This window comes from Stegostoma tigrinum, chromosome 22, assembly GCF_030684315.1.
Source record: "Stegostoma tigrinum isolate sSteTig4 chromosome 22, sSteTig4.hap1, whole genome shotgun sequence".
Lineage (NCBI taxonomy): Eukaryota > Metazoa > Chordata > Chondrichthyes > Orectolobiformes > Stegostomatidae > Stegostoma > Stegostoma tigrinum.
Window position 1 is genome coordinate 37,440,037 of NC_081375.1, and position 24,721 is coordinate 37,464,757.

General features: G+C 41.4%; 1 protein-coding gene across 6 annotated transcripts in view; it reads left to right on the top strand.

The window, feature by feature from the left end:
* zgc:171844 (uncharacterized protein LOC100151763 homolog) overlaps positions 1-24,721 on the top strand; it is a 78,649-nt gene that overhangs the window by 31,786 nt on the left and 22,142 nt on the right. For all 6 annotated transcript variants that reach the window (XM_048555419.2, XM_059653785.1, XM_048555422.2 and 3 more), the window contains 2 exons: positions 17,717-17,790; positions 23,870-23,984. In XM_048555419.2, the coding sequence (XP_048411376.1) occupies positions 17,717-17,790; positions 23,870-23,984 (189 nt within the window). The remainder of the gene's footprint in view (positions 1-17,716; positions 17,791-23,869; positions 23,985-24,721) is intronic.

Consider the following 24,721-nt stretch of genomic DNA (forward strand, 5'->3'; position numbering starts at 1 on the left):
CGGTTAGGGAGGCAGAGACAGGTTGGACTGGTTTTGGGATGCAGTGGGTGGGGGGGAAGAGCTGGGCTGGTTGTGTGGTGCAGTGGGGGGAGGGGATGAACTGGGCTGGTTGAGGGATGCAGTGGGGGAAGGGGAGATTTTGAAACTGGTGAAGTCCACATTGATACCATATGGCTGCAGGGTTCCCAGGCGGAATATGAGTTGCTGTTCCTGCAACCTTCGGGTGGCATCATTGTGGCAGTGCAGGAGGCCCATGATGGACATGTCATCAAGAGAATGGGAGGGGGAGTGGAAATGGTTTGCGACTGGGAGGTGCAGTTGTTTGTTGCGAACTGAGCGGAGGTGTTCTGCAAAGCGGTCCCCAAGCCTCCGCTTGGTTTCCCCAATGTAGAGAAAGCCGCACCGGGTACAGTGGATGCAGTATACCACATTGGCAGATGTGCAGGTGAACCTCTGCTTAATGTGGAATGTCATCTTGGGGCCTGGGATAGGGGTGAGGGAGGAGGTGTGGGGACAAGTGTAGCATTTCCTGCGGTTGCAGGGGAAGGTGCCGGGTGTGGTGGGGTTGGAGGGCAGTGTGGAGCGAACAAGGGAGTCACGGAGAGAGTGGTCTCTCCGGAAAGCAGACAGGGGTGGGGATGGAAAAATGTCTTGGGTGGTGGGGTCGGATTGTAAATGGCGGAAGTGTCGGAGGATAATGCGTTGTATCCGGAGGTTGGTAGGGTGGTGTGTGAGAACGAGGGGGATCCTCTTGGGGCGGTTGTGGCGGGGGCGGGGTGTGAGGGATGTGTCGCGGGAAATGCGGGAGACGCGGTCAAGGGCGTTCTCAATCACCGTGGGGGGGAAGTTGCGGTCCTTAAAGAACTTGGACATCTGGGATGTGCGGGAGTGGAATGTCTAATCGTGGGAGCAGATGCGGCGGAGGCGGAGGAATTGGGAATAGGGGATGGAATTTTTGCAGGAGGGTGGGTGGGAGGAGGTGTATTCTAGGTAGCTGTGGGAGTCGGTGGGCTTGTAATGGACATCAGTTACAAGCTGGTTGCCTGAGATTCCACTCCCGCACATCCCAGGTGTCCAAGTTCTTTAAGGACCGCAACTTCCCCCCCACGGTGATTGAGAACGCCCTTGACCGCGTCTCCCGCATTTCCCGCGACACATCCCTCACACCCCGCCCCCGCCACAACCGCCCCAAGAGGATCCCCCTCGTTCTCACACACCACCCTACCAACCTCCGGATACAACGCATTATCCTCCGACACTTCCGCCATTTACAATCCGACCCCACCACCCAAGACATTTTTCCATCCCCACCCCTGTCTGCTTTCCGGAGAGACCACTCTCTCCGTGACTCCCTTGTTCGCTCCACACTGCCCTCCAACCCCACCACACCCGGCACCTTCCCCTGCAACCGCAGGAAATGCTACACTTGTCCCCACACCTCCTCCCTCACCCCCATCCCAGGCCCCAAGATGACATTCCACATTAAGCAGAGGTTCACCTGCACATCTGCCAATGTGGTATACTGCATCCACTGTACCCGGTGCGGCTTTCTCTACATTGGGGAAACCAAGCGGAGGCTTGGGGACCGCTTTGCAGAACACCTCCGCTCAGTTCGCAACAAACAACTGCACCTCCCAGTCGCAAACCATTTCCACTCCCCCTCCCATTCTCTTGATGACATGTCCATCATGGGCCTCCTGCACTGCCACAATGATGCCACCCGAAGGTTGCAGGAACAGCAACTCATATTCCGCCTGGGAACCCTGCAGCCATATGGTATCAATGTGGACTTCACCAGTTTCAAAATCTCCCCTTCCCCCACTGCATCCCTCAACCAGCCCAGTTCATCCCCTCCCCCCACTGCACCACACAACCAGCCCAGCTCTTCCCCCCCACCCACTGCATCCCAAAACCAGTCCAACCTGTCTCTGCCTCCCTAACCGGTTCTTCCTCTCACCCATCCCTTCCTCCCACCCCAAGCCGCACCCCCCGCTACCTACTGACCTCATCCCACCTCCTTGACCTGTCCGTCTTCCCTGGACTGACCTATCCCCTCCCTACCTCCCCACCTACACCCTCTCCACCTATCTTCTTTACTCTCCATCTTCGGTCCGCCTCCCCCTCTCTCCCTATTTATTCCAGTTCCCTCCCCCCATCCCCCTCTCTGATGAAGGGTCTAGGCCCGAAACGTCAGCTTTTGTGCTCCTGAGATGCTGCTTGGCCTGCTGTGTTCATCCAGCCTCACATTTTATTATTTTCTTAGTGGTTTGCTTTGATTTGATTTATTGTTGTCGCATATGCCTAAGTACAGTAAAAAGCTTAGTTTCGCGGCGTGCAGTACAGGCAGATCTAACTTGCAAGGATATACAGATTATATGGTGGTTAACAGAGTGAGGCATGCAGTTACGGCTGCAAGCTTTGTACTAAAGCAAGATCAACATTAGATTTGAAATTTGTGTGGCCCATTCAGCAGTCCAATAACAGTGGGGAAGAAGCTGTTCTAGATGGGAAAACTCCAGTATGATTTGGCAGTAGCAGTGGCAGTGGAGAAGGTGGGCAGAGGTTGGTGATAGGCAGGTAAGGGAAGAGAGAGGTGGTTAATAAGTGGAAATGCGGACCCAATGTTACAGTTGTTTTCTCGACATGAAAATCTCAAAAGGAGGGACATATGCATTAGTATAATGAACCATTTCAGATGCTATGCCCCAAATGTAAAAGGAGTGAATGGTGAACACTGCATCTCTTCCTGCCTCCATACATCCAACTGTACAGGTGAATGGGCTGGTAACCAGGACATACTGATTGAAGGTCATTGAGAAAATAGCTGGAACAGAAATTGGAAGATTTATTTATACAGCAAGTTATTAACATCCGGAATATACTAGTTGAAAGAATAAAGGAAGCAGATTCAACTGTAATTTACAAAAGTGAATTGGATAAGTAGTTGAAAAGGAATGGTTTAGAAGGCTGATTATAAAGCTGGGGAGTGGGATTAATTGGAGCAGCTTTTTCAAAGCATGTTCTTTCTGGAGTATAGCTCTGTAATTTGAGAGGAAGGGGGCTTTGCCAGATGCACTTGGACAGAAATTCACAGTTCCACATGGCTAACACAGAGATAATTGCCTTATGCTGAATCATTTGTGATCATTGCAAAAGTCCTGAAATTAAATGAAATTCTCTCCCTTTAATACAGTGCTTGCCAACTATAATAATTATCACAAGTTGGCATTGGTGAAATAGGATTGTGTAGAGTAGGTACTATTTAAAATGAAAGACAATTGCTATGATAATCTGAAAAATCTTGTATTTCTTGAAAACTTGTAGTACAAAAGTTGGTCTATTAGCATGATCACTGTAGTCAAATGTTTCCTAATATCCAGTGAATGTATCTGCCTGTTTGATGGATGGTTAGCTAAATTATAAGATTGGTGACTGAGTATAAGTCTATGTCAGTATTCTTCAAGTTGTTAGCAATACTTATTTCTTCGATGATTGTCGTATTTAATGTTTTACGACTTATAAAGCCATATCTAGAATCACAACACACTTGCCACATAACTCCATAAATATATAGTTTCTGTCATCCTTCATGTGATATGAATAAAATAATTCATCATAAAATCACATTTTATGAAAATCTTGTATTATGGCAAGTATGTCCTTGTATTTAATTGGTGGTACAAAAAGCATTTGTGAATATTAGTCAACTTATTTCATAGTGTGGGAAAAATAATGAGCATAATGTGATTCTACATATTGACTGCAATGCCAGTCCCCTTATCAGAACAACTTTAGTTATATTTTTCTCTTTTGTGATATGACTGAGGTTGAAAGAATGTGCTGTCAATCTCTAGTCCCATTAATCCATGAGTCACAGTGTGTTTTTACATGGCCAGTTATATACTTTATCTATACTGACTGAGCAAAAAGAGTCATTAATCTGCTTTTTAAAATAATTTATTATAAAACATATCTCAGGTGACAAAGATGCAAACGAGATTATAACACAGGTTGAAATATTAAAGTGTAAATGTTTACTCTCCTTAATAATCCCACACAAACACTATTAAAAGAAATAAGATAATGACCCTATCTCTGCAGCTATAAATCCCAGGATTTGCAACACTTTGGCCAATAACTGTTAGTTCTTGAAGCAAAGAAATACTTAAGATGGCTTTCTAAGGGTGTCCTGGCTGACAGAGATAGGTATCAATAATCATAGGCCACTGTCAATGGAGCCTTTGAAGATACAGCTTAATAAGGAAATGTTAAGAAAAATTCTTTTAGAAGGTGTTTAAGACAACAACTGAGTTGGTGTTTCACTTGGCACATTGGGCTCTCAGAAGGGTTTTCTTAGAAAGCAGAAGATGAACTGGGCCACTTATCTCTCTCAGGAAGGCTATACCCCAACAGAATTACAAACTATTCTTGATGGCCATAAGCATAAATATATGATTTCCAGCAAAAAATTCAAGCAATTATATGAAATCTCCTGAATTCCAAGGAGCGTCATTACAGATATATTCCAAGTATCTTTTTTAGGACCGCATTTATGTGTACAAGTCCTGGCACCCAGGTCATTTATTGCACATCAGGGCTCTTTGCTTGCTTTCTTAGCACTCACTCAATCCATGCCTACTTAATACACACAGCATCTCTGCCTTGTCTCATCCTACATTGCCTTATTACACTCTGCTGCCTCATTCTTACAGACTCACGGTACTTTTATCTTACCTTCTGTTTCAGCACAGACCCAAAGTCAAACAGCTTGACATGGTTGCCTGCAGTGATTAGTCACATGGGTGAACATGTTGGTGTATGAAAATGTGCTGTGTCAATGTTACACCTACAGCATATCTCAGCAATTTAATGCTAATGCTTCAAAAAAATGGCCATGGTTCAATGTCAAGGGGGATTGTCACCACTCAGAGGATGTTGCAGTAGTCAGTCAAAGATAGAGTCTGATCTTTGTCCAGGCGCTTGGACAAAATTTGACCTCAGTCCAAAGGCGTGCAGGTAATGGTTAGTGGCTGGTCCAGTCATGATCAGAGGTTCCATATCCAGGAATTGGGCCACGGTCAATCTTGAAAATTCAGTGCAACCAGTCCCAGGATTAGCAGTAAGTCAGTTGGGGAGCTGTATGCAGGTCAGTCAGGGTTCATTGGTCACTCATCTGTCAGTGCTATCCTACCAAGTCACTTAATGGGGGAAGGCCATGGTGGGAGTTTGGTTATTGAAAGTCACAGTAGATTATCAGGAACCATTGCTGTCGTACGGAAGTTGTGGACAGCAATTATGGGATTGGAGACAGTACGTTGGGTTGTAGAGGGGACAATAATTGTGATGGAGGAATCTCAGCATATAAGGATGGGGGATAATAGAGCATGGGAAGATATATACAGGATAGTCATTACCACCCTGACTTCAATAAGGGGACAGTGTATGATGTCTTAACTGGAAAAGTTTAGTGGAAAAGCATGGAGGCTTGGAACTGATGGGGTCAAGGAAGAAAGCAGCAATATTTTGGGATGGGCACTTGACTTTTAGGCTTGGCCAGTGAATTACACTGCAAAGCATGACCTACGTTCCTTTCCACCCTCATCCAAATTACAAATGTGCAATGGAAACTTTAAAAAATGGCTGTCACCACACTGAAGCGGTAGAGTAAGTGGTTTGTCTGTCTGAGAAAGCAGTTCTACTAGTCAGTGAATTGATGCCCTGAAAGGGGCAATTGTATTCATCAGGCACTTACACTGCACAGATTAAAGATCTCTGTAATCACAAAGCTGTGCATGTGTAATGTGTACAGTGACTGACTGTGTGGGATACAAATCCTGCTCACAAGCAATTTTCAGCATGATCATTGGTCATTACAGATTGATCAGTCATCTCCGTGAATCAGCAGTAATTGTAGGTAACTGAACAAGTAGCATCTCTGGGTCTCTGTTCACAAAGACAATCTAAGACCTCATAGACTGCACACGGGCATGGAGTTGATCGCCTCTCAAGTTGAACTTTAAGAGTTTTCCAATAAGCTCTTATGTGCAAAGCTGATGTTCTTGGATGCTTTTGAGGGATGTGTTTTTATGGGGAAACACAGTATCAGTCACCCTATTGCACTTACAATCTTCCACTATATTAGTGCTGTATTCCTCAGAATACGATCCCCACGTCAAAGGTCCACATGGAGGTATTCCATAGACTTCCACATCAGAGTCCTCCAAGTCCCACTTCATCAAGCACCATGCTAAATCATCATTTGTGTGTGATGCAAATGCTGACTGCTCACATTATTACTTACCTCCTCTGATCTTCCCCACAGTGCCTCCTTGGAACCATGACCAATGGATCCAGCCACAGAGAGGTTATTGTCCTTGTGGCTGGGGTGCAATGAAAGCGCAGATGAATTGAGGAAGAATGAATGTGTGAGTGAGCAGAGGACCAGGAGCAACCTCCAGTGGCTGTCAGTGCTTCCAGATGGAGGTCTTGCAGCAGAAGGTTCCCTCAGGATGCGGAGGAGGCACGGAGTCTATCGTCCTCAATGCTATTTCTTCCAGATGTGGAAAGCAACACGTCACCACAGGCCGAGGATCCTGGGACACTTTCACTGAACTGTTCTAGTTACTGGATGAGGAATGGGTGGGTGGCTCCCTTATTGACAGGGATTGTCAGGGTACCAGTTACACTCAACTTTTGTACAAAATGGCTAATTCAGGGATCCACTGGACACCTGTGTGGGATTTCTTAATCCTCAACTCACAAATGTGTTAAAACTATTACTGACACAATATATGTCAGATCACAGCTCTCTCGCATTTCCCCATTACGAGGTCGGCACTGCCACCTGGGCAGTAGGCTTTGCCAACCTAGCTGGCTTCTTCCGGTACAAGACACCATACACTGTTCTATTACATTAAAATCACGATATCAGCATGCAGCTGACATGATCAACAAAAAAGGCTTCCATTCCATCAATGTACAAGTCTGTGATCGTTGGTATCATACCTTGGAGCTCTCTGCCAGATACCCTGGGAGTTGCTGTGGTGCCTATACCCTTGAGAACCCTCATGTTTTTGTTTGTTTCAAGGGTTATTTGCCTTACAAGGATGTTACTGGGAGACAAAGGCTACATTCTGTTACCATGGCTGACTACTCCATTATCCAATCCCTTGACTGTGGTTGAGTGTAGATATAATGCTGTCCATTCTTCCGCCAGGGCCAGTGTGAAGCAGATGATGGGCCTTCTGAAGATGATGTTCTGATACTTGGATCAGTCTTGAAATAGAGGGAGGGAGTTGGGGCCTTGCATTACACTCCACGCAGAGTGTGCCACGTAATCCTAACATGCTGTGCTCTGCTGAACTGATGCAAGCAAAGGGAAGATGTGATGAATGCTGAGGAGCTGGGAGAGCAGAAGCTGTCTTCAGAGGAAGAAGATTGAGCAGGAGAGATATTACCTTCTGTTGGATAGAGTGCGGTGATGTAGAATGCAACAAGTCAGACAGGACTGAACTGGTATCCGCTTCCAGTGGATAAGATTTGGGTACAGGGATCACTCTGACTGTACATTTGTTGTCAGTCAATAGGCAAACAGTCTATTCCCAGAAGCAAATGTAGCTTTTCTTTAGATTTTCTTGTGCTGTTGCTGAATAAAAATGAATGCTTTCAGTTGTTTGAAGGCTTTCCAATATGTGGTGTTCACACATTGATGTCAGGCTACTCTAAGCATTAGGGAAAAGGTAGCATTCGTTAGACAGGATTTGAACATGGGATGTTATTATGAATGGTTAGCCGGCGTAGCTTGATTCTTGTAGTTGCAATTACAATGATTAGTTGACCAGAAACTGATGAAGTGAAATAGCAATTGAGTTCTGAATGTGCAATTGCATTTGCAATGAAATGTCAGCTGTGCCACCCATGTGCTCAGAAGTGTTTCTTTTTCATTTCCCACTTCATGAACTGTCAAGGGTAATTTCTGGTTGGCAGTGCTTGACCTGGTGCATGACTGTGTTTTACTAATGGTCCAAGCACTAGGAATCCCAGGAGGTCCTGGCAGTGGCAAATGCCTCCGTCATTGCTCAGTGGACAATAACGGAAATGTGGCACCATAGCAACTATGTAATGAGGTGAGCCGCAGACAATAGTGTGGGAAAATTCACTAGGGTTCAGAAAGAGAAACCCTGCATGAAACTCCCCAAATTGATACTTAGCCAATTTGTCATAACATTCAATCCTCATTGTTAGTGTATTTTATTTGTAACATGTTGTTGTGTTAAAAATAGATTTATATTTGTTTCAGAAAATGTGAGAGGGAAGAGCTTAATTTCCTTTGTTCAGACAAGCTCATTTTCTGATTTGAAAAAAAAACATTATGTGCATAAGTCCGTTGTTAATAATAAGCATTCAATTATGCAATGCCCATCTTGTTCTCGGATGATTCTTTGGAAAAGAAAGCCATTAACAATATTTCCTGAAATTATTGTAGAAGTTACATGAAACCCACACTCATAATATTGTAGAGCTATGAAATTAATTTTCAGAAATGTCAATGCTTTGAATGTGAATAAAATGTAAAATATTACATTTAATTAAACATTTTGTTAGCATTAGCAAGACAAATTTAACATTAAAGAAATTGAGCTAAAATCCTTTGTGCCCATCACCTGTACAGCTCTGATATCACGTCTGACATGTTTAGGAATTGACCAAAGAGTTTGAGAGATTTAAGTGCTAAGGTCAAAGTATAAAGAAACATAGGAACATCTACCAAAAGGAGTATGCCACTTAGCCACATCCCTGTCACCCCCACCCACCACCTCGCAAAGCCTTTTTTCCCCTGTCTATCACATCTGATTTTTCCTTCAGTTCCATTTATCCATCCTTGATGGATATTCCATCACTGGGAGTTGGTTAGCTCAGTTGGCTGGTTTGCAAAGCAGAGTGATGCCGACAGTGTGGGTTTAGTTCCTGCACCAGCTAAGATTACTATGAAGCAATGTCCTTCGCAACCTCTCCTCTCAGCTGAGGCATGGTGACCCTTAGGCTTGAACCACTACCAGTCATCTCTTTCTAAAGAGAGAGCGGGCCTATGATCTGATAGGGCTGTGGTAACTTCACCATTACTTGTTCCTCAATGCTCTTAACTGTAAACAACTGTCAATGTCAATGTTGAAATTTTAATTTACCTAACATTAAAGTCTTTTAGCAAACTAGGTTTCAGATTTTCACTAGCCCTCATATGAAAAACTGCGTTCAGATACTCCTAAGTGGGCTTGCTGTAATCTTAAGATGAAACCTTTTTGGTTTAGCTTGTCTCACTTAATGAAAATAGCTGCTCTATATTGGCCTTATCAAATTCTTTTAACATTTTAAGACCCTTGATTAGATTCACACTCAGGCTTTTAAAATTGTGGGAATGCAAGTCAAGATTATGCAATTTGTCCACATAATGTTTTTCTTTAAGCTCATTTATCATTCTGTTTAAACTGTGCTGCACCCTTTCCAAAGTCAATATACGTTTCCTGAGATTTGGTGCCCAAAACTGAGCACGATACTCCAGACGGTGTCAAATCAAGGCGTTGTAATTAAAGTATCACTTCCTTACTTGGCTAAATACCAACACTCCATTAGCAAGAGTATTTGATTGCAAGAAAAACATTCCTTCCATTACCTGCGTAACATCATCCCTCTTTATTTCAGTTTAATGTAAAGTAAATCAAACCACTTTTAAAACCAATTGACCTGGATTTTTCACTCAGAATGAAGTGACAATGATCACCACTAATCTTAAAGAAAGCTACAAAACAACACTCTTGTACCCTCTGTTGTGGGGACCTCATGTTTCCAATGTTAACTTAATGCTAGTACCATCTAAATGGGAGTTCTGGCATCTAACAGTGATGACGCCATCAAGAAAGTAGTCAATCACTGAAGAATTCGCACAGCATATCAACAAGTAAAAGACACTGATCATCCTTCACCTTAAACCATTTTACAAACAACAACATAAAGTTTGGATAAACACAAGTTTAGGGTAGAAGCTGAAGCAGGGTATTGCAGGGGCTGGGCTGATTCAGCTCTGTTGTTGTGCAGTGTAAGTGCCTCTTTCTCTGAGTCAGGAGGCCTGGGTAAAGTCACACCTGCTTCAGAGGTGTGTAATAACTGTTCCAAACAGCTAGAGAGAAACATTTCCCTTTATTAGAAGGATCCGTACCTGGTGACGCAGATTTAAGGTAAGGAGCAGGAAGTTTAGAGAGGATTTGAAGAAAAGATTTTCCTCCTGGAATGTTCTGCATATCTGGAACTTAGTGGCAATGGCTAAAAAGGTAGAGGAGGCAGGAACCCACAAGACATTAAGGAAGTATTTAGATGAACACTTAAAATGTCATAACAGACAAGATTATGGACCAAGTGCTGGAAAATAGGATTAGAGAGATAGATGCTTGATGACCAACGTAGACATGATTGGTTGAAGGGCCTTTTTCCATGCTGAAAATATCCTATGACTCTGTGGATGAGGCTGCATCTTGGGACTGTTCACTTGTTGTCACAGTTCTCACTCACTCTGAGACTACCTGGATGCTCACTACATCCCTGCCTTGCATTGTCTTCCTATTTAGCACAAACACAAAGCCAAGAAGCTTGTCAGCAGTATTCAGTCAGGTCAAGGGAGATAGCCTTCAGTCAGGGGATCCTAGAAGAATAAGTCAAGGGCAACCTCCAATACCAGATCAGGGGTTTGGACATTGGTACTCCATGTCATCTCCTCCTGAGTAGGTGAGGAGCTGGATATCAGGCAGCCCACTGCCTGTCTTGAGTCTTTCTGTCTTACTGGGTGCTAATTTCCTTCTGGAATATGAGAGAATCGGGCATTACAGGAGATGAAAGCAGGTGGCACAGAGGTTAATTATGGTGCATGTAGGGAGGTTTCTCGTGTGTGTGGGCAGTGCAGCAGGCATGCAGGATACATTGTGTCAGTTAGGGTGGGCGAGGGCGAGTGAGGGAAGGTGGTGGAGTACGAAATGACATGCAACTTCTTCCTGCTGGGCTGGGCATTCCTCCAGATGGCTGAGTCTGTACTGACCCAGGTGGCAGTGGCATGATCTAGTTCATGGTCTCCACTGGTGGAGCTGGGGGAGGAGGGCACCACCCTGTGCAGCACTCCATCCAAAAGGACCTTATGATCCCTGCTCACAAAGTGGGGCACTAATTACCCCCATGGGTCATGTCTGGGCTAATTGGCTGGAGGCATACGGGGCAGTTCTAGACTGACAGGGCTTTCAGCTGCACAAAATGCTTTAAAAGATGGCATTGGGATGTTGTATCTTTTGGCAGATAGCTGGTGAGTGCTGAGTTGTTTGAGAAATAGCACATGGTAAGATGGGCATTAAGTCAGACCCAAGGGATGCCACAGGGGCAGGCTAGGTAGCTAATGAGGTGTGTTTGGTAGGAGGATATCCATTGAAATGATCTTTAATGCTTGCCACTTAAAAATGTGGCAACCTGAGGAGACATCTAATCATTGACAACAACTTGCAGATTCCTGTTCGCAGTTTCATCGACATTACAATTGCAAAATCTGGGTGACTGAGTTCTCCAAAGTCATACATCTCTCTACCATATAAAGAGAACAGACTAGGGTTCAAGCTCCCTATTGTAATAATTTCTCAATTACACTGATAGTTGACTTTTCTACTCAAAGAGAAGGAGCTCTAATAATTAAGTTGCCAGTTGGCTGCTATTTCACTTCCTTTGCGAACAGAACGAAACAGAATTGGTTGAATCCTAGAGCTAGGTCACCCTGCTGCCTTCCTATCTACTTTCCAGGATGAAAATCTTCACTCTTTTCAGTCCTTCCTCATATATCAGGCTATTAACAATAGTGACGAGCATTATAATTTTCTCTGTAATACCTCCAGCATTTTAAGATTTCCCATGCATCTTGATGATCAGAACTGCATACCATAGTTCAGATATAATCAAGTTGAAACGCTGTATCATTTGGTCAAGATTTCTTTGACTCCTCTGTATTAACAATATAGTCCAAGACAAGTCATGTTGGTTGATTGCATGGAGTGGCATTAGAATTCTCAAATATCTTTTGGGCTTAATTCTTAGATTTTTTTCTGAAATAACACACAGGCCACTTACTTATTCTTTTGACCCTGTGTTCACATGTGTTTCTTTGCCTTTCTTTTGAGCATTTTTATTTTCTTTGTCAGGATATAACATAATCCAGAGGAAGGAAATGAAATGTCCAGAATTTATTTTAGATAACTTAAGAGTAAGACAAGGAGTTACAATTTCAAATCAGTAAAAGACAATTTTATTTTTCACACAATGGTCTGTACATCGATTAGTCTTTTAGGATGATTTGTACAGCTCCAAAGCTGGAACATTTTGAGACAATTCAAAGTTAAAATGGAAACAATTTAGGATCCTTCTAAATAATGAATGAAGATGGGTCAAGTCACCTTCCTCTTCCATAATATTCTCTTGAGATGTATGTTTCAACAGGTATATTATTTCTTATTGATCTGTGCTTCGAACCTCAAAATTTATCAAATGAATTACAACATTATCTCTGGAGCTAGACATTCTCTGTTAGATTCATATCCATTATAAAATAATGTAGCTTTTGGAATTGGATTAAAGGATCTACATTTATGAATACTGAACAATTGATATGGCATTCATCATTTTAACCCTGCGGTTAATGGAGAATAGCACAGAACCGGGATTGTGCTTCACGGAAAATAACTCATAGTTGGCAACGTCTTAGGATCTTGAGAAGGTTAGCTGTTGCTGTTAACTTTAGAAATCATGATAAAACACTTCGCTAGATTCAAATGTTAGTTAATGTCTCAAAGTACGTGTATTTATTCTCTCTAAAGTGTGAAGATTGATGGATGCTGCAGTTCAGTGAGGAGCACTTTTATGCATTTGTTTTCAGTAGTAACTAGAAATTATGACATTATTTCTTCGTAAACATGAGGGAATTCCTGTTTCCTCCACAGTTGTAGATTACTTGTTTTTGAGAGCAATGAGTGGCTTCACTCAAGAAGAGAGATGAGAAGAAGTTGAGTTAGTTCTTGCAATAGAGGCTTGATGGTAGGAAGCAGAGAGGAGTAGTGGAAAGATGCTTGTTGGGCTGGAGGCCTGTGACTAGTGGTGTGCCTCAGGGCTTGGTGCTGGGCCCATTGCTGTTTGTTAGCTGTATCAATGATTTGGATGAGAATATACAAGACATGAATAAGAAATTTGTGGATGACATTAAAATAGATGGGTTTGTGGATAGTGAGGAAGGTTATCAGAAATTGCAGGAGGATCTTGATCAGCTGGGGAAGTGGGCCGAGACATGGCAAATGGAGTTTAAGATAGCTAAGTGTGAGGTGTTGCACTATGGAAAGTCAAATCAAGGTAGGAGATTCATGGTGAACGGTAGGGCCTTAAGCAGTGTAGTGAAACAGAGGGACCTTGCAGTTCAGGTGCATGGGTTCTCTGAAAATGGAGTCACAGGTAGACCGGGAAGTGAAGAAGCAGTTTGGCACACTGGCCTTTATCAGTCAGGGCATTGAGAACAGAGGTTGGGAAGTTATGTTGCAGTTGTACAGGATATTGGTAAGGCCGTACTTGGAATATTGTGTTCACTTTTGGTCACCTTGCTATAGGAAGGATGTTATTAAACTGGAAAGAGTGCAGAAGAAACTTACAAGGATGTTGCCAGTACTCAAGGGACTGAGTAATAGGAAGAAGGTTGACAAGCTAGGATTTTTTTCTTTAGAGCATAACAGACTGGGGGGAACCTTATGAAAGTGTGTAAGATCATGAGAGGCATGAGTAGGGCGAATGCACTCAGTCTTTTTCCCAGGGTTGGGGAATCGAGGACTAGAAGGTATCAGTTTAAGGTAAGAGTGGAAAGAATACATGAAAACCTGAGGGACAACTTTTTTACACAGAGGATGGTCCACTTATGGAATGAGCTGCCAGCGGAAGTTGTCGAGGCAGGTACATTGACAACATTTAAAAGGCATTTGGATGAATACATGGATAGAAAATGTTTAGAAGGATATGGGCCAAGTGCGGGGTATTGGAGTTAGTGTGGATGGACATTTTGGTCGGCATGGACCCATTTGAGCTGAAGGGCCTATCTCCATGTTGGAGGACTCTATGACTCTGATAGAGAGGGTTATAGGGGGTTACACAGATGCATTCAAAATTATGTTAATTTGATATGAGACAATGTAAATATAATGGGCCAAATAGTTTCCTTCTGTGTGGTGAGATTCCATGTATGTAAAATTATGCAGGAAGACAAGTTGTTTGTTAGAATGGAAATTTTGCTGTTTATTACAGAAATGATCAAATTAACTAACAAGTGTTAAAGGGAGAGATATCCAGCTCAGCAATGATAGAGATTGCTGATAAAATGTATTCCTGCGGCTGGAGCTTCTACTCTGTTAATAACTCGAGAAGAAGTTTTCGGCTTTGACGTCTGAGAGAAGATGATATAAAGTAATTACATGTTTCCACGCTGTAGCATCCCATCTGCTAATTCTGAAAAATAATTTATTTCAGTTGAAAAAGGAGAGAAGTTCTTTTGGTATCTTGTTTTTATCTGGAAATCACAATGCCAGATCACTGAGGTCTTCTATATATCTTGTATATACCACAAGGTCATAAACGCTTGAGAGGCTTGACAAAGAAAATATGTCATAAAAGCGAAAGTCTGATGTGATTTTACAACATTATCCAAAGGTTCTAAATTTTGTGCCTTGTCTCCTGCAGTTGTATTTCACAACAATGCATTGAATAGCTCCTATGAGCTCATTATCAAATTCTTTTTGGATTTAATCGGAAGACCTTATTCTTCTTATCGACGCTTTGAGCTGACGTGAAGCCACAAGTGTGAAGTTGGAGCAGTATAGAACAGATATCACAACCTGGGTAGATTGCTTCTTTGGAATAATCTCCAACAACTACAGTTGAAGACCTCTTGGAGGTCCCTTCTGCTGTGATTTGGATCTGTTACTTTTCCCACTGTGCTTCATCACTAAAGGTCAGACTCTTCAATTGAGATTTGAATTTTATCACAAGCTTGAATTCAACACTCGGTTGATGCTTTTTTTTTAAACCTATGAGAGACATTGAATGATGATTTTGTGCACTGAGAGATAGTAAGAGCTGCCGATGCTGGAACAAGCGATAACAGTGTGGAGCTGGAGGAGCACAGTGGGCCAGGCAGCATCAGAGGAGCAGGAAAGTCAACATTTCAGGTTGGGACCCTTCTTTAGAAATGGGGGCGGGCGGGGGAGCTCTGAAATAAATAGAGGGAGGAGTGACGGGGCTGGGGAAGGTAGTTGGGATGGTGATAGGTGAGTGCAAGTTGACAGTGGTGGGGATTGATCAGTAAGTTGGGAGGAGCAGACAGGTGCGAGAGACATGGGATGAGGCCAGGGGTGGGGAGATTTTGAAACTTATTACTAGTTTCAATATCTCCCTACCCCCGGCTTCATCCCACGTCCAACTGACCAACCCCCCACTGCCTACCTGCACTCAGCTATCATCATCTACTGACTTTCCCCAGTCCCACTCCTCCTGTCTCTATTTATTTCAGAGCTCACATCCCCTCTACTTCTGAAGAAGGCTCCCCCCGCCATTTCTGAAGCAGGGAATTGATTTGAAACATCAAACTTCCTGCTCCTTGGATCTGCCTGGCCTGCTGTGCTCCTCCAGCTCCACACTGTGTTATGTGCGCTGAGTGTTTTTTTACTCCAGAGGAAGGAGGATAATGCATGGAAGGACTGGCCATTAGCTACATGTGCAGGCTGACACTTTTCTGAAGCACAGCACATTAACGTTTTCCTGTTCTTTCCTATTGATACTATTCTCAATCTTGAAATACGTAAAGAAAAATTGACCCAGATTTTGCAGTTGCCTTGACAGCAAAACTGTCAATGGTCATTGTCATTCCGGCTGTGAAACTGTCAGTGTTTCTAACTTCCACATGTGCAGTTAAATGAGGAATTCCACAAGTTGCTCCCAGTGATTCTGGATTTTCCACATGCAATCCTGCAGTGAGAAATCTTTGGAAGTCCCTGGAACTGGTATAAACTTCTTCTTTTGTGCAATGTTGTTGCTACAAAAAAAACCTGATAAAGATTGTTCTTTAATAAGTGAATTGACTAAAACTGGGTTTTTAACTGTATACTGAGGTACTGCTGATAAACCATTCTGATGCAGAAAATTAAATGTGTTACATTTGTCTAATAATAAATATTATTAATATTTAGGTTTATATCTTATTCCCAGATGGATGTCAAAGTCTTTATTTCACTTTCTATAAAACTTATGCTAAGTGAAGTATATTCAGAGCATTTTACTTCCTTGCGAGCTGTCTGTACAAACTGTTTAGTGTGATTGATTGCTTAGTCTGCTTAATCGCTTTGGTGCTGCTGAATGCATGAAGGATCCTTTGGCTTTGTGCTGGAATCAAACAAATGTCAGGAAAGGAGAAATCCACATTGTCAGCAGTTTCATTTGAAGTCAGTGACAAGGACCATCACTCGACTATGAACTGCAAAATCCAGTGCTTCATATTTCTTGCCGTAAGACCAATGTCATTTCCAGTAAAGTGGCACCAATGCAGTGTGAAAACCAATGATACGATGTGAAGAGTAATTATAGAAATGGTACCAGGTTGGAAAATGGTCATGTATTTAACAGTGCAATTCATGGGCCTCCTTTGGATAGAACCTGACTGCTGGTTTTATTTAAATGATAAGGCTTGTCTAAATTAACTTGCTAAGCAATTTCCTGTTAGATTAAGTACCTTTAATGGGATACATGAGCTTTGCTGTGAAATTTTAAAATCTATCCATTCATTGGTTATTTTAATGCTGCTGATATATTATTTATTCTACTTCTTTGTCCAATATATTATATGTATTTAGAAAACAAGAGCTGATGAAAAAAATAAAATTCATTTCTAATTATCTTTTCATTTGATCATGGGAGTTAAATGTGAAGTTAAATTATTATGCTTCTTACCTCACATCAAAGCCAGACCAGTAAAGATTGACAGATCTCTCTCACTAATGGACATTTGTGAACCAGAATGGTTTTTACTGTATGGTCACCATTAATGGTGCTAGTTTTTTTTAATTTCAGATTTTCCTTTGTGCCAATTTTTGGATATCTAGCTCTGAAATATTCATTTTCTGTAAAGATACGTAAACTTTATGGTTAAATCATGTAAAACCAAACTGCAAAAGTGGTGATCGATCGGGAAGCAGCACATTCTATTTAACATTTATGATGAGGAGACCCACAAGTGAAAGATAGGATCACATAACACAAAAATGTTGAATGGTGAATGTTTATGAGAACATTTAATCCACAGTTAGGAAAACAAAGGACTGTTTACATTTCACTAGATATTTCCCACAGTTTTGATTACTTTTTTAATTGATATATATTACAGTGCTAATTTGATAATATGCAATGCAGTAAATTGTCTTGTTGTTCCTTATTGAATTTTCCTAGCCTTCATATGTTGAAAGAAAAAGCTGTCAGTAAGACAATTTCAGAGATCTGATACTACACCATATATATAGAGGTGATAATGCAAAATATACTTTTCGAACACATTTCTATGGGTCATTATATCATCAATGTATAAACATATGTTATGGTTTTTTCTGACATTTGTTTCTAGGATGGATGATATACAATTGTGTAAGGAAATAACACGACTTAAGAAAGAGCTGCAGAAACTAGTATCAATACCAGGTGAGTGTTTGAATTCCATTGACATGAAAATATAGACCAGTCAACCAACCATGTTTTCAAAGCCAATCAAAGCTCACACCCAAAGCAATCGGAACATAGTGATTGAGCATCTTCTTATTCCCATGGGCAAAGGCTATTTCCAGTGCACTTAAAATTTGGATTGATCGCATCAATAAGTGTTTTTGCGTCCGCATTTCTGGAATGGACAGATACAGCAGTACCCAGTGAGTTTCACAGAATTATTGACTGCTTGTACAAGTTAATTAAAACTATTGTTTAAAACCTAACATTCATCAACATCAATGGTGAAACTAACAACTTGTATTGCCTAATGTTTGCATTCACTATTATTTAGTCATGGTCTCTGCGCTGGAATAATTGGAAACTAAGCATTAGTCTGAAATGTTGGTTTAATTTCTTGAGAATTACAACTAGACACTGATGCCAGTTTACCCTGAGAATGATGTGATGGTTACAAATGGCCGATGTGTTCTCTGAGTAACCATTATAGTCAGGAAAAGCCTTTAGAACATACTCAGGTCATTCAGCCCTTTGATTCCATTATTATCCAAATATCTGTTGACATTTTTCTTCAAATGCTCAGCATTCTCAGCTTTCTGATGCAGAAAATTCCAAAAATTCAAAACCCTCATAAGTTTCTCCCCTTCTCAGACCTAAATGACTGGCCTCTTATATCTGACACTGTGACTGTTCTAGGATCTCCTTCCAGGGGAAATATCTTCCCACCATCTACTCTGTAAAACTTCCTGTAATTTGCATATACTTCAATGAAATCACTTCTAAACCCTTGACGGGATAGGCCTAAAGTTCTCAATATTATTATAGCACAATCTCTCACCAGAGAAATTTGTCTCATGAACCTTTAGTGTACTCCCTCTAGGGCAAGTATATCCTTCCACAAGACCAAAACTATATAAGACCATAAGACCATAAGACATAGGAGTGGAAGTAAGGCCATTTGGCCCATCAAACCACTACGCCATTTAAATCATGGCTGATGGGCATTTCAACACCACTTCCCTGCACTCTCCCTGTAGCCCTTGATTCCTTCTGAGATCAAGAATTTGTCGATTTCTGCCTTGAAGGCATCCAACGTCCCGGCCTCCACTGCACTCCGTGGCAATGAATTCCACAAGCCCACCACTCTCTGGCTGAAGAAATGTCGTCTCATTTCAGTTTTAAATTTATCCCCTCTAATTTTAAGTCTGTGCCCACGGGTCTTAGTCTCCCCGCCTAACGGAAACAACTTCCTAGCGTCCACCCCTTCTAAACCATACATCATCTTATAAGTTTCTATTAGATCTCCCCTCAACCTTCTAAACTCTAATGAGTACAATCCCAGGATGCTTAGCCGTTCATCATACGTTAAACATACCATTCCAGGGATCATCCGTGTGAATCTCCGCTGGACACGCTCCAGGGCTAGTATGTCCTTCCTGAGGTGTGGGGCCCAAAATTGGACACTTTTGGACTCAATTGTAGCCTTCTGGGTATGATATCACTGAAAATATATATGATCTTTATGCTCATACTCCAATTACTTTGTAATAAAGTTTTAGATGCAAATTGTTGATTTGTGCATAGTAGCAGCCAGGTTTATTTTTCTTTATTCATACATGGGATGAGGGCATCACTGGCTGCGGCAGCATTTATTGCCATCCCTAATTGCCCAGACGGCAGTTAAGAGTCAACCACATTGCTGTGATCGTGGAGTCACAATGTAAGGCAGGCCAGGTAAGGATGGCAGTTTCCTTCGCCAAAGAACATTAGTGAACCAGATGGGATTTTCCTGACAATTGGCAATGGATTTATGGTCATCATTAGACTCTTAATTCCAGGTTTTTATTGAATTCAAATTCCACCATCTACTGTGGTGGGATTCGAACCAGAACATTATGTAAGGCTCTGGATTAACAGTCCAGTGATAATACCACTGGGCCAAGACCTCCCCCCAAGTACCAATATTGCTTAATTCTCTCAGCTTTTAAAAAATATTCAAAATTACAAATTTTCAAAGCAGATATCTTTATATTTTCCCACATGATAATCCCTCTGTCATGTCTTCTTTACACGAGCCAAAATTAAAGTATAAAATTTGCATTCTATTTTCAAAACTAGAAGCACTGTTTTCTTTTCTCAAGAATATATCTAAATATCCTTCTGTTTAAGCAAAGGAAAAACAGTTGTCAGAATCCTCTCGCTAAGCAATCAACAATCTCCTATCGTGCAGTAGAACTAACTTTTTTTTCTTGAGTTATTCTTGCAAATTGTCCTGATGAGTGCAAAATGAAAAGCTTTGCCAAAAAGTGTCTTATAATACTCAGGTTTCTCTTTTTGGATAATTTTTCATACTGAACAGTTAGAATGCTTTTTCCGTATCAAGCTTATAACCTCACCATATAATCCTTCCAGATAAGATAGATCTTAGTTGCTGGATAGCTGTGTACTCTAGCACAGCAACCCAAGCCTTCTTTCTCTCACCTTGGTTCACGAGCTAATGCAAACCTTTATTGGTGTTTTAATAAGGGGACAAAACAGCTTTATTGAAATAGGTAATGAATTTCATAACCTAAAACCATTTTCACATTTATTAACTAATTAGCTATGTTAAGTGATGAAACCCATTCCCTATGTTCTGTGAGAAAGTGACATTCAGAGAATGGACAGTTTCAAGAGTTGTCTGAATAATGATGGGTTGGGAACAGGGGAAATGCAGTGAGACCTGGGTGCCCTTGTACAGTAGCTGCTAAAAGTAAGCATGCAGGTGCAGCAGGCAGTGAAGAAGGCAAAATGGTACATTGACCTTTGTAGTGAGAGGATTCTAATACAGAAGCAGGGATGACTGCGATTTTATAGGACCTTGATGAGATCACAGTATGAGTATTGTGTACAGTTTTTCTATCATGAGCTGAGGGAGGATGTTATGGCTTTGGAGAGAGTGCAGTGAAAGTTTCCCAGACTGATTCCTGGGCTGGTATGACTGAAGAGAGACAGGATCAGTTAGGACTTTATTCAATGGAGTTTAGAAGGATAAGGGGGCATTTCAAAGAAATGTACAAAATTCTAAAAGGACTAGACAGGTTAGATGCAGGAAGAATATTCCTGATGCCAGGGGAGTCCAGGTGTCAAAGACTAAGGAGGCAGGATAGGCCATTTAGGACTGAGACTGGGGGAAATTTCTTCACCAGCGAGTGGGGGCCCTGTAGAATTCTCTGCCACAGAAAGGTTGAGGCTAAAAAATTGAATGTTTTCAAGGAGGATATCAAAATATTTCTTAGGGATAAAGAAATAAAAGGGTATTGGGTGAAAGTGGGAATGTGAAACTGAGTAGAATAATTAGCCATGATCATATTGAATGGTGGAACAGGCTTGAAGGGTCAATTGGCCTACTCCTGTCCCTATTTTCAATGTTTCAATCTGCAAGAGATTTGTGCAGTGAGGACTCAGGGTAACACTACAGCAGTTGACTAGCCCTGCATATTGAGGGCTCTGGGAAGTCCTGAAAACTGTGGGAGGGCAAGAAAAGAAAGTTTTCCACTAACAGTTCAGCCCAACTGACAGTTGAGTTTGAAAAACACATTAACAGTTTTTGCCTGATGTATCTGAGCAAAATTAAAGTTCAGGAAAAAAATCCAAGAGCTAGTTTTTGCTTGGTGAAGCAAACTGTCAGTGAAAAGCTGGAGTTTATGCTTGTGAATGGGGACAGGACTGTAGTGTTAGAGTCCAAGGAGGTGAAGATCCAGAATTGAAGGAACTTGACCAGAATGGGAGCCATTGTTGAGGTGGTTCACAGCACTGTGACTCCTGAGAAAGAGGTTCAAAGCCAGATTAGCAAAAATGAAGAATTGTGATCCCTTGTGAAGCTTAATTGGATTTGATGATTTACCGTGTCATTAACATCTGAGGGAATATGAAGAAATAAATGGTATCTGTCTTCATTATATTTGTTTTTTGATGTGCACTGTGGGGTCTGTCACTGTCTATTACCCAAGCTTATCACCTGTTACTCTGGGATTCCAAACTAAGTCGAACATATATAGTAGATTGTATTACTGTTCTCGGTTGCATTGTAAAGTTTATTGTAGTTTTGTTCAAAACTGTGTAATATTCTCTTCGTCACTCCCCTGTTTCACACAATTTGTTTAATTTTAAACATAAAAATTATTGTCCCCCTAGCCAGACTGTGACATCAGTTTGGTAGTCTGCTCTAGGATCATAGCAATTACTTGCAGGGTATTTCTGAACATGTGTCCAATGAAGTGGGGTGATTGATTTTCCAATTTTCACCTCAACCATTTTGACAGACTGTCTAGCCTTGAATTGGTGAGTAGTTTTGTGAGATTTCAGAAAGTGAACTGAGATAACGCAAATTGCTATCAAGCTAAAAGCTGAACTGGGTATTGTCCTCACCAATATCCCCTGCCAGCTCACCGCAGCCAGCAGACATCAATGTGTACTAATTAAAATGGAGTGCCAAGTTATTTGTCAACACCTTAGCTTCGAGCAAGTTATTACTTTTTGTGACGTGCAAAATATTTGAGTTGTTCTAAACAATGCAGCCCGCTGTATGAGTTTGGATTTTGACTATTTATGTCAGTGGAAAATATTTGAGTTGTTCTAAACAATGCAGCCCGCTGTATGAGTTTGGATTTTGACTATTTATGTAAGTGGTTTGTTCCAAAAAAGTACAACTGTGTGTGCCATCTGGAAGCCTCCTTTTGTGATGTTTACTTTTCCCTTCCTCTTCTTCTTGATTCTTTTGCATAGACAGTCCCAGAAGTGCTGGTGCTCTCTGATATCTGATTCGAGTAGTCATTGGTCAATAGGGTTTCCAGTTCTGAAACAACATATTCCTGAGATTTAGTTACATGTTCATTGATCTGTTATCACGCTATCAGTCAAATGGGCTTTTGTTTCCCATCTCCAATATTTTTATGACTGTAGCGTTCAAAGAAAAGATTTTAAAATCACATTTTTTTAATGCCCCTTTGACTTTTCTATTGGGTTATTCACTGCAGTATCCAGGAAACTAACCCTTAATTCTTAGACAGGTTAGCAATTTACTGGAGGGTACTCAGTCATTGTATATAAAGGCTCACGAGTGGGCACTAGCAGACTAATGAACTCAAAATGGCACAACATAGCCTAATCTTGTTTTCAAGAGTACTTTAATAGATGTAATAAGACAGTTATTTTAATTTAAAATCCCTCTGACTCTATTATATTTTATGAAATTGTGTTTCACAACCTTAGGATACCCCAAAACACTCTCCAGTCATTTAAATAGTTTCATGAAGTGAATACAATGTAGTCACTGTTGTAATGTATGAAATACAAAGGCTAGTTTTCTGTCTGCAATTTCCCACAAATAGCAATGTGATAATGGCCAGCAAATCTATTGTTTTCTCCATAGTAATGCCTCAGTCAATCAGAATTGAACTGCCAAACTAGTGATCTCTCTTTTTCTTCTGTAGTATAAATTGATGTGTTCTTTAGACATCTAGTATTCTTGTGTTTGCCCTGGTGTGTGCAAGATAAAAAGCCTTTGGAATCTACTTTCAGCAATATTCAAGTTCGGCACTCCCTTGCGAATGTAGTCTGTTTTTTAAATGTTGATTGGAGGATAAATATTGATCAGGACAATTCCTCTGCTTTTCTTTAAAATAATGATGTGGAACTTTCACATTCATCAAACAGAACTTCAGTTTAATGTTTTATCCTAAAGATAGCACTTCCACTCATGCAGCAGCCCCTTTATTCTACATTGCACATCACTCTAGCTGTTTGAACTCAGGTGTTTGGAATGAGATATGCATTATATTTCAGAGACAAGAGTCTACCAACAGAACCACCACTGATCTTCTGCTGCCTGACTTGAGCATGGTGTTAATTATAGCACACACAGTTCCATTAATTCCATGCAGATGAGGCATTAAAATGAAGACGTTGCTGACCTGAATGACTCAGCTATTTCTGGAAAAGTGTAGAGTTTTGTTTTAAAAGAAGCATCTTTCTCTATAAATGCTGGCTTAACAGATATTCTAATTTGTAAATCTAGATAAAGACAAATCAAATGAAGATAAACAGAAGGAAGAAGAATTATTACAACAGATCCACAAGCTGGTCGAAACGAGAGATTTTCTTGTAGACGATGTTGAATTTGAAAGGCTGAGGTACAGCATCTTTACTTCAACAAGCTTTTGGAATAGTTTCCAGTGCAGGATAAGGGATCTCTGAGGCTTGAATTATTGAATGTGGTACATTTGTAGATGTGTTGATAATCCTGAACTTGCTGAATCACTAGTCAAATTGTTCCAAAACAGCTACCATACTGACATCAACCCAACAATCTAGAATATGACCCGGGCATGTCCTGTACATAAAAAGCAGGACAAATCCAGCCTGGCCAATTACTGCCCCATCAGTCTATTCTCAATCATCAGTAAAGCGACGGAACGTGCCATCAACAGTGCTATCAAGCAGCACCTGTTCAGCAATAACCTGCTCAGTGGCGCCCATTTTGGGTTCCGCCAGCTCAGTTCCGGACTTCATTACAGCCTTGGTTCAAACGTGGACAAAAAAGCAGAATTCCAGAAGTGAGGTGAGAGTGGCATCAAGTCCACAATTGACCGAGTGTGGCATCAAGAAGCCCTCGCAAATCATGGGGGATACAGTGGTAGTAATACCGTTGAATGTCATTGCCTGGGTGTCACTGGGAATTGGTGAAAACCTGCTTGGAATCATGAATGTCATATAGGAAGATGATTATGATTATTAGAAGTCAGTCATCTCACCTTCAAGAGATTTCTGCAGGAGTTCCTCAGGGTAGTGTCTTAGGCCCTAACATCTTCAGCTGCTTCATCGATGACAGTCCCTCCATCATACGGTCAGAAGTTGGGCATTTTTACTG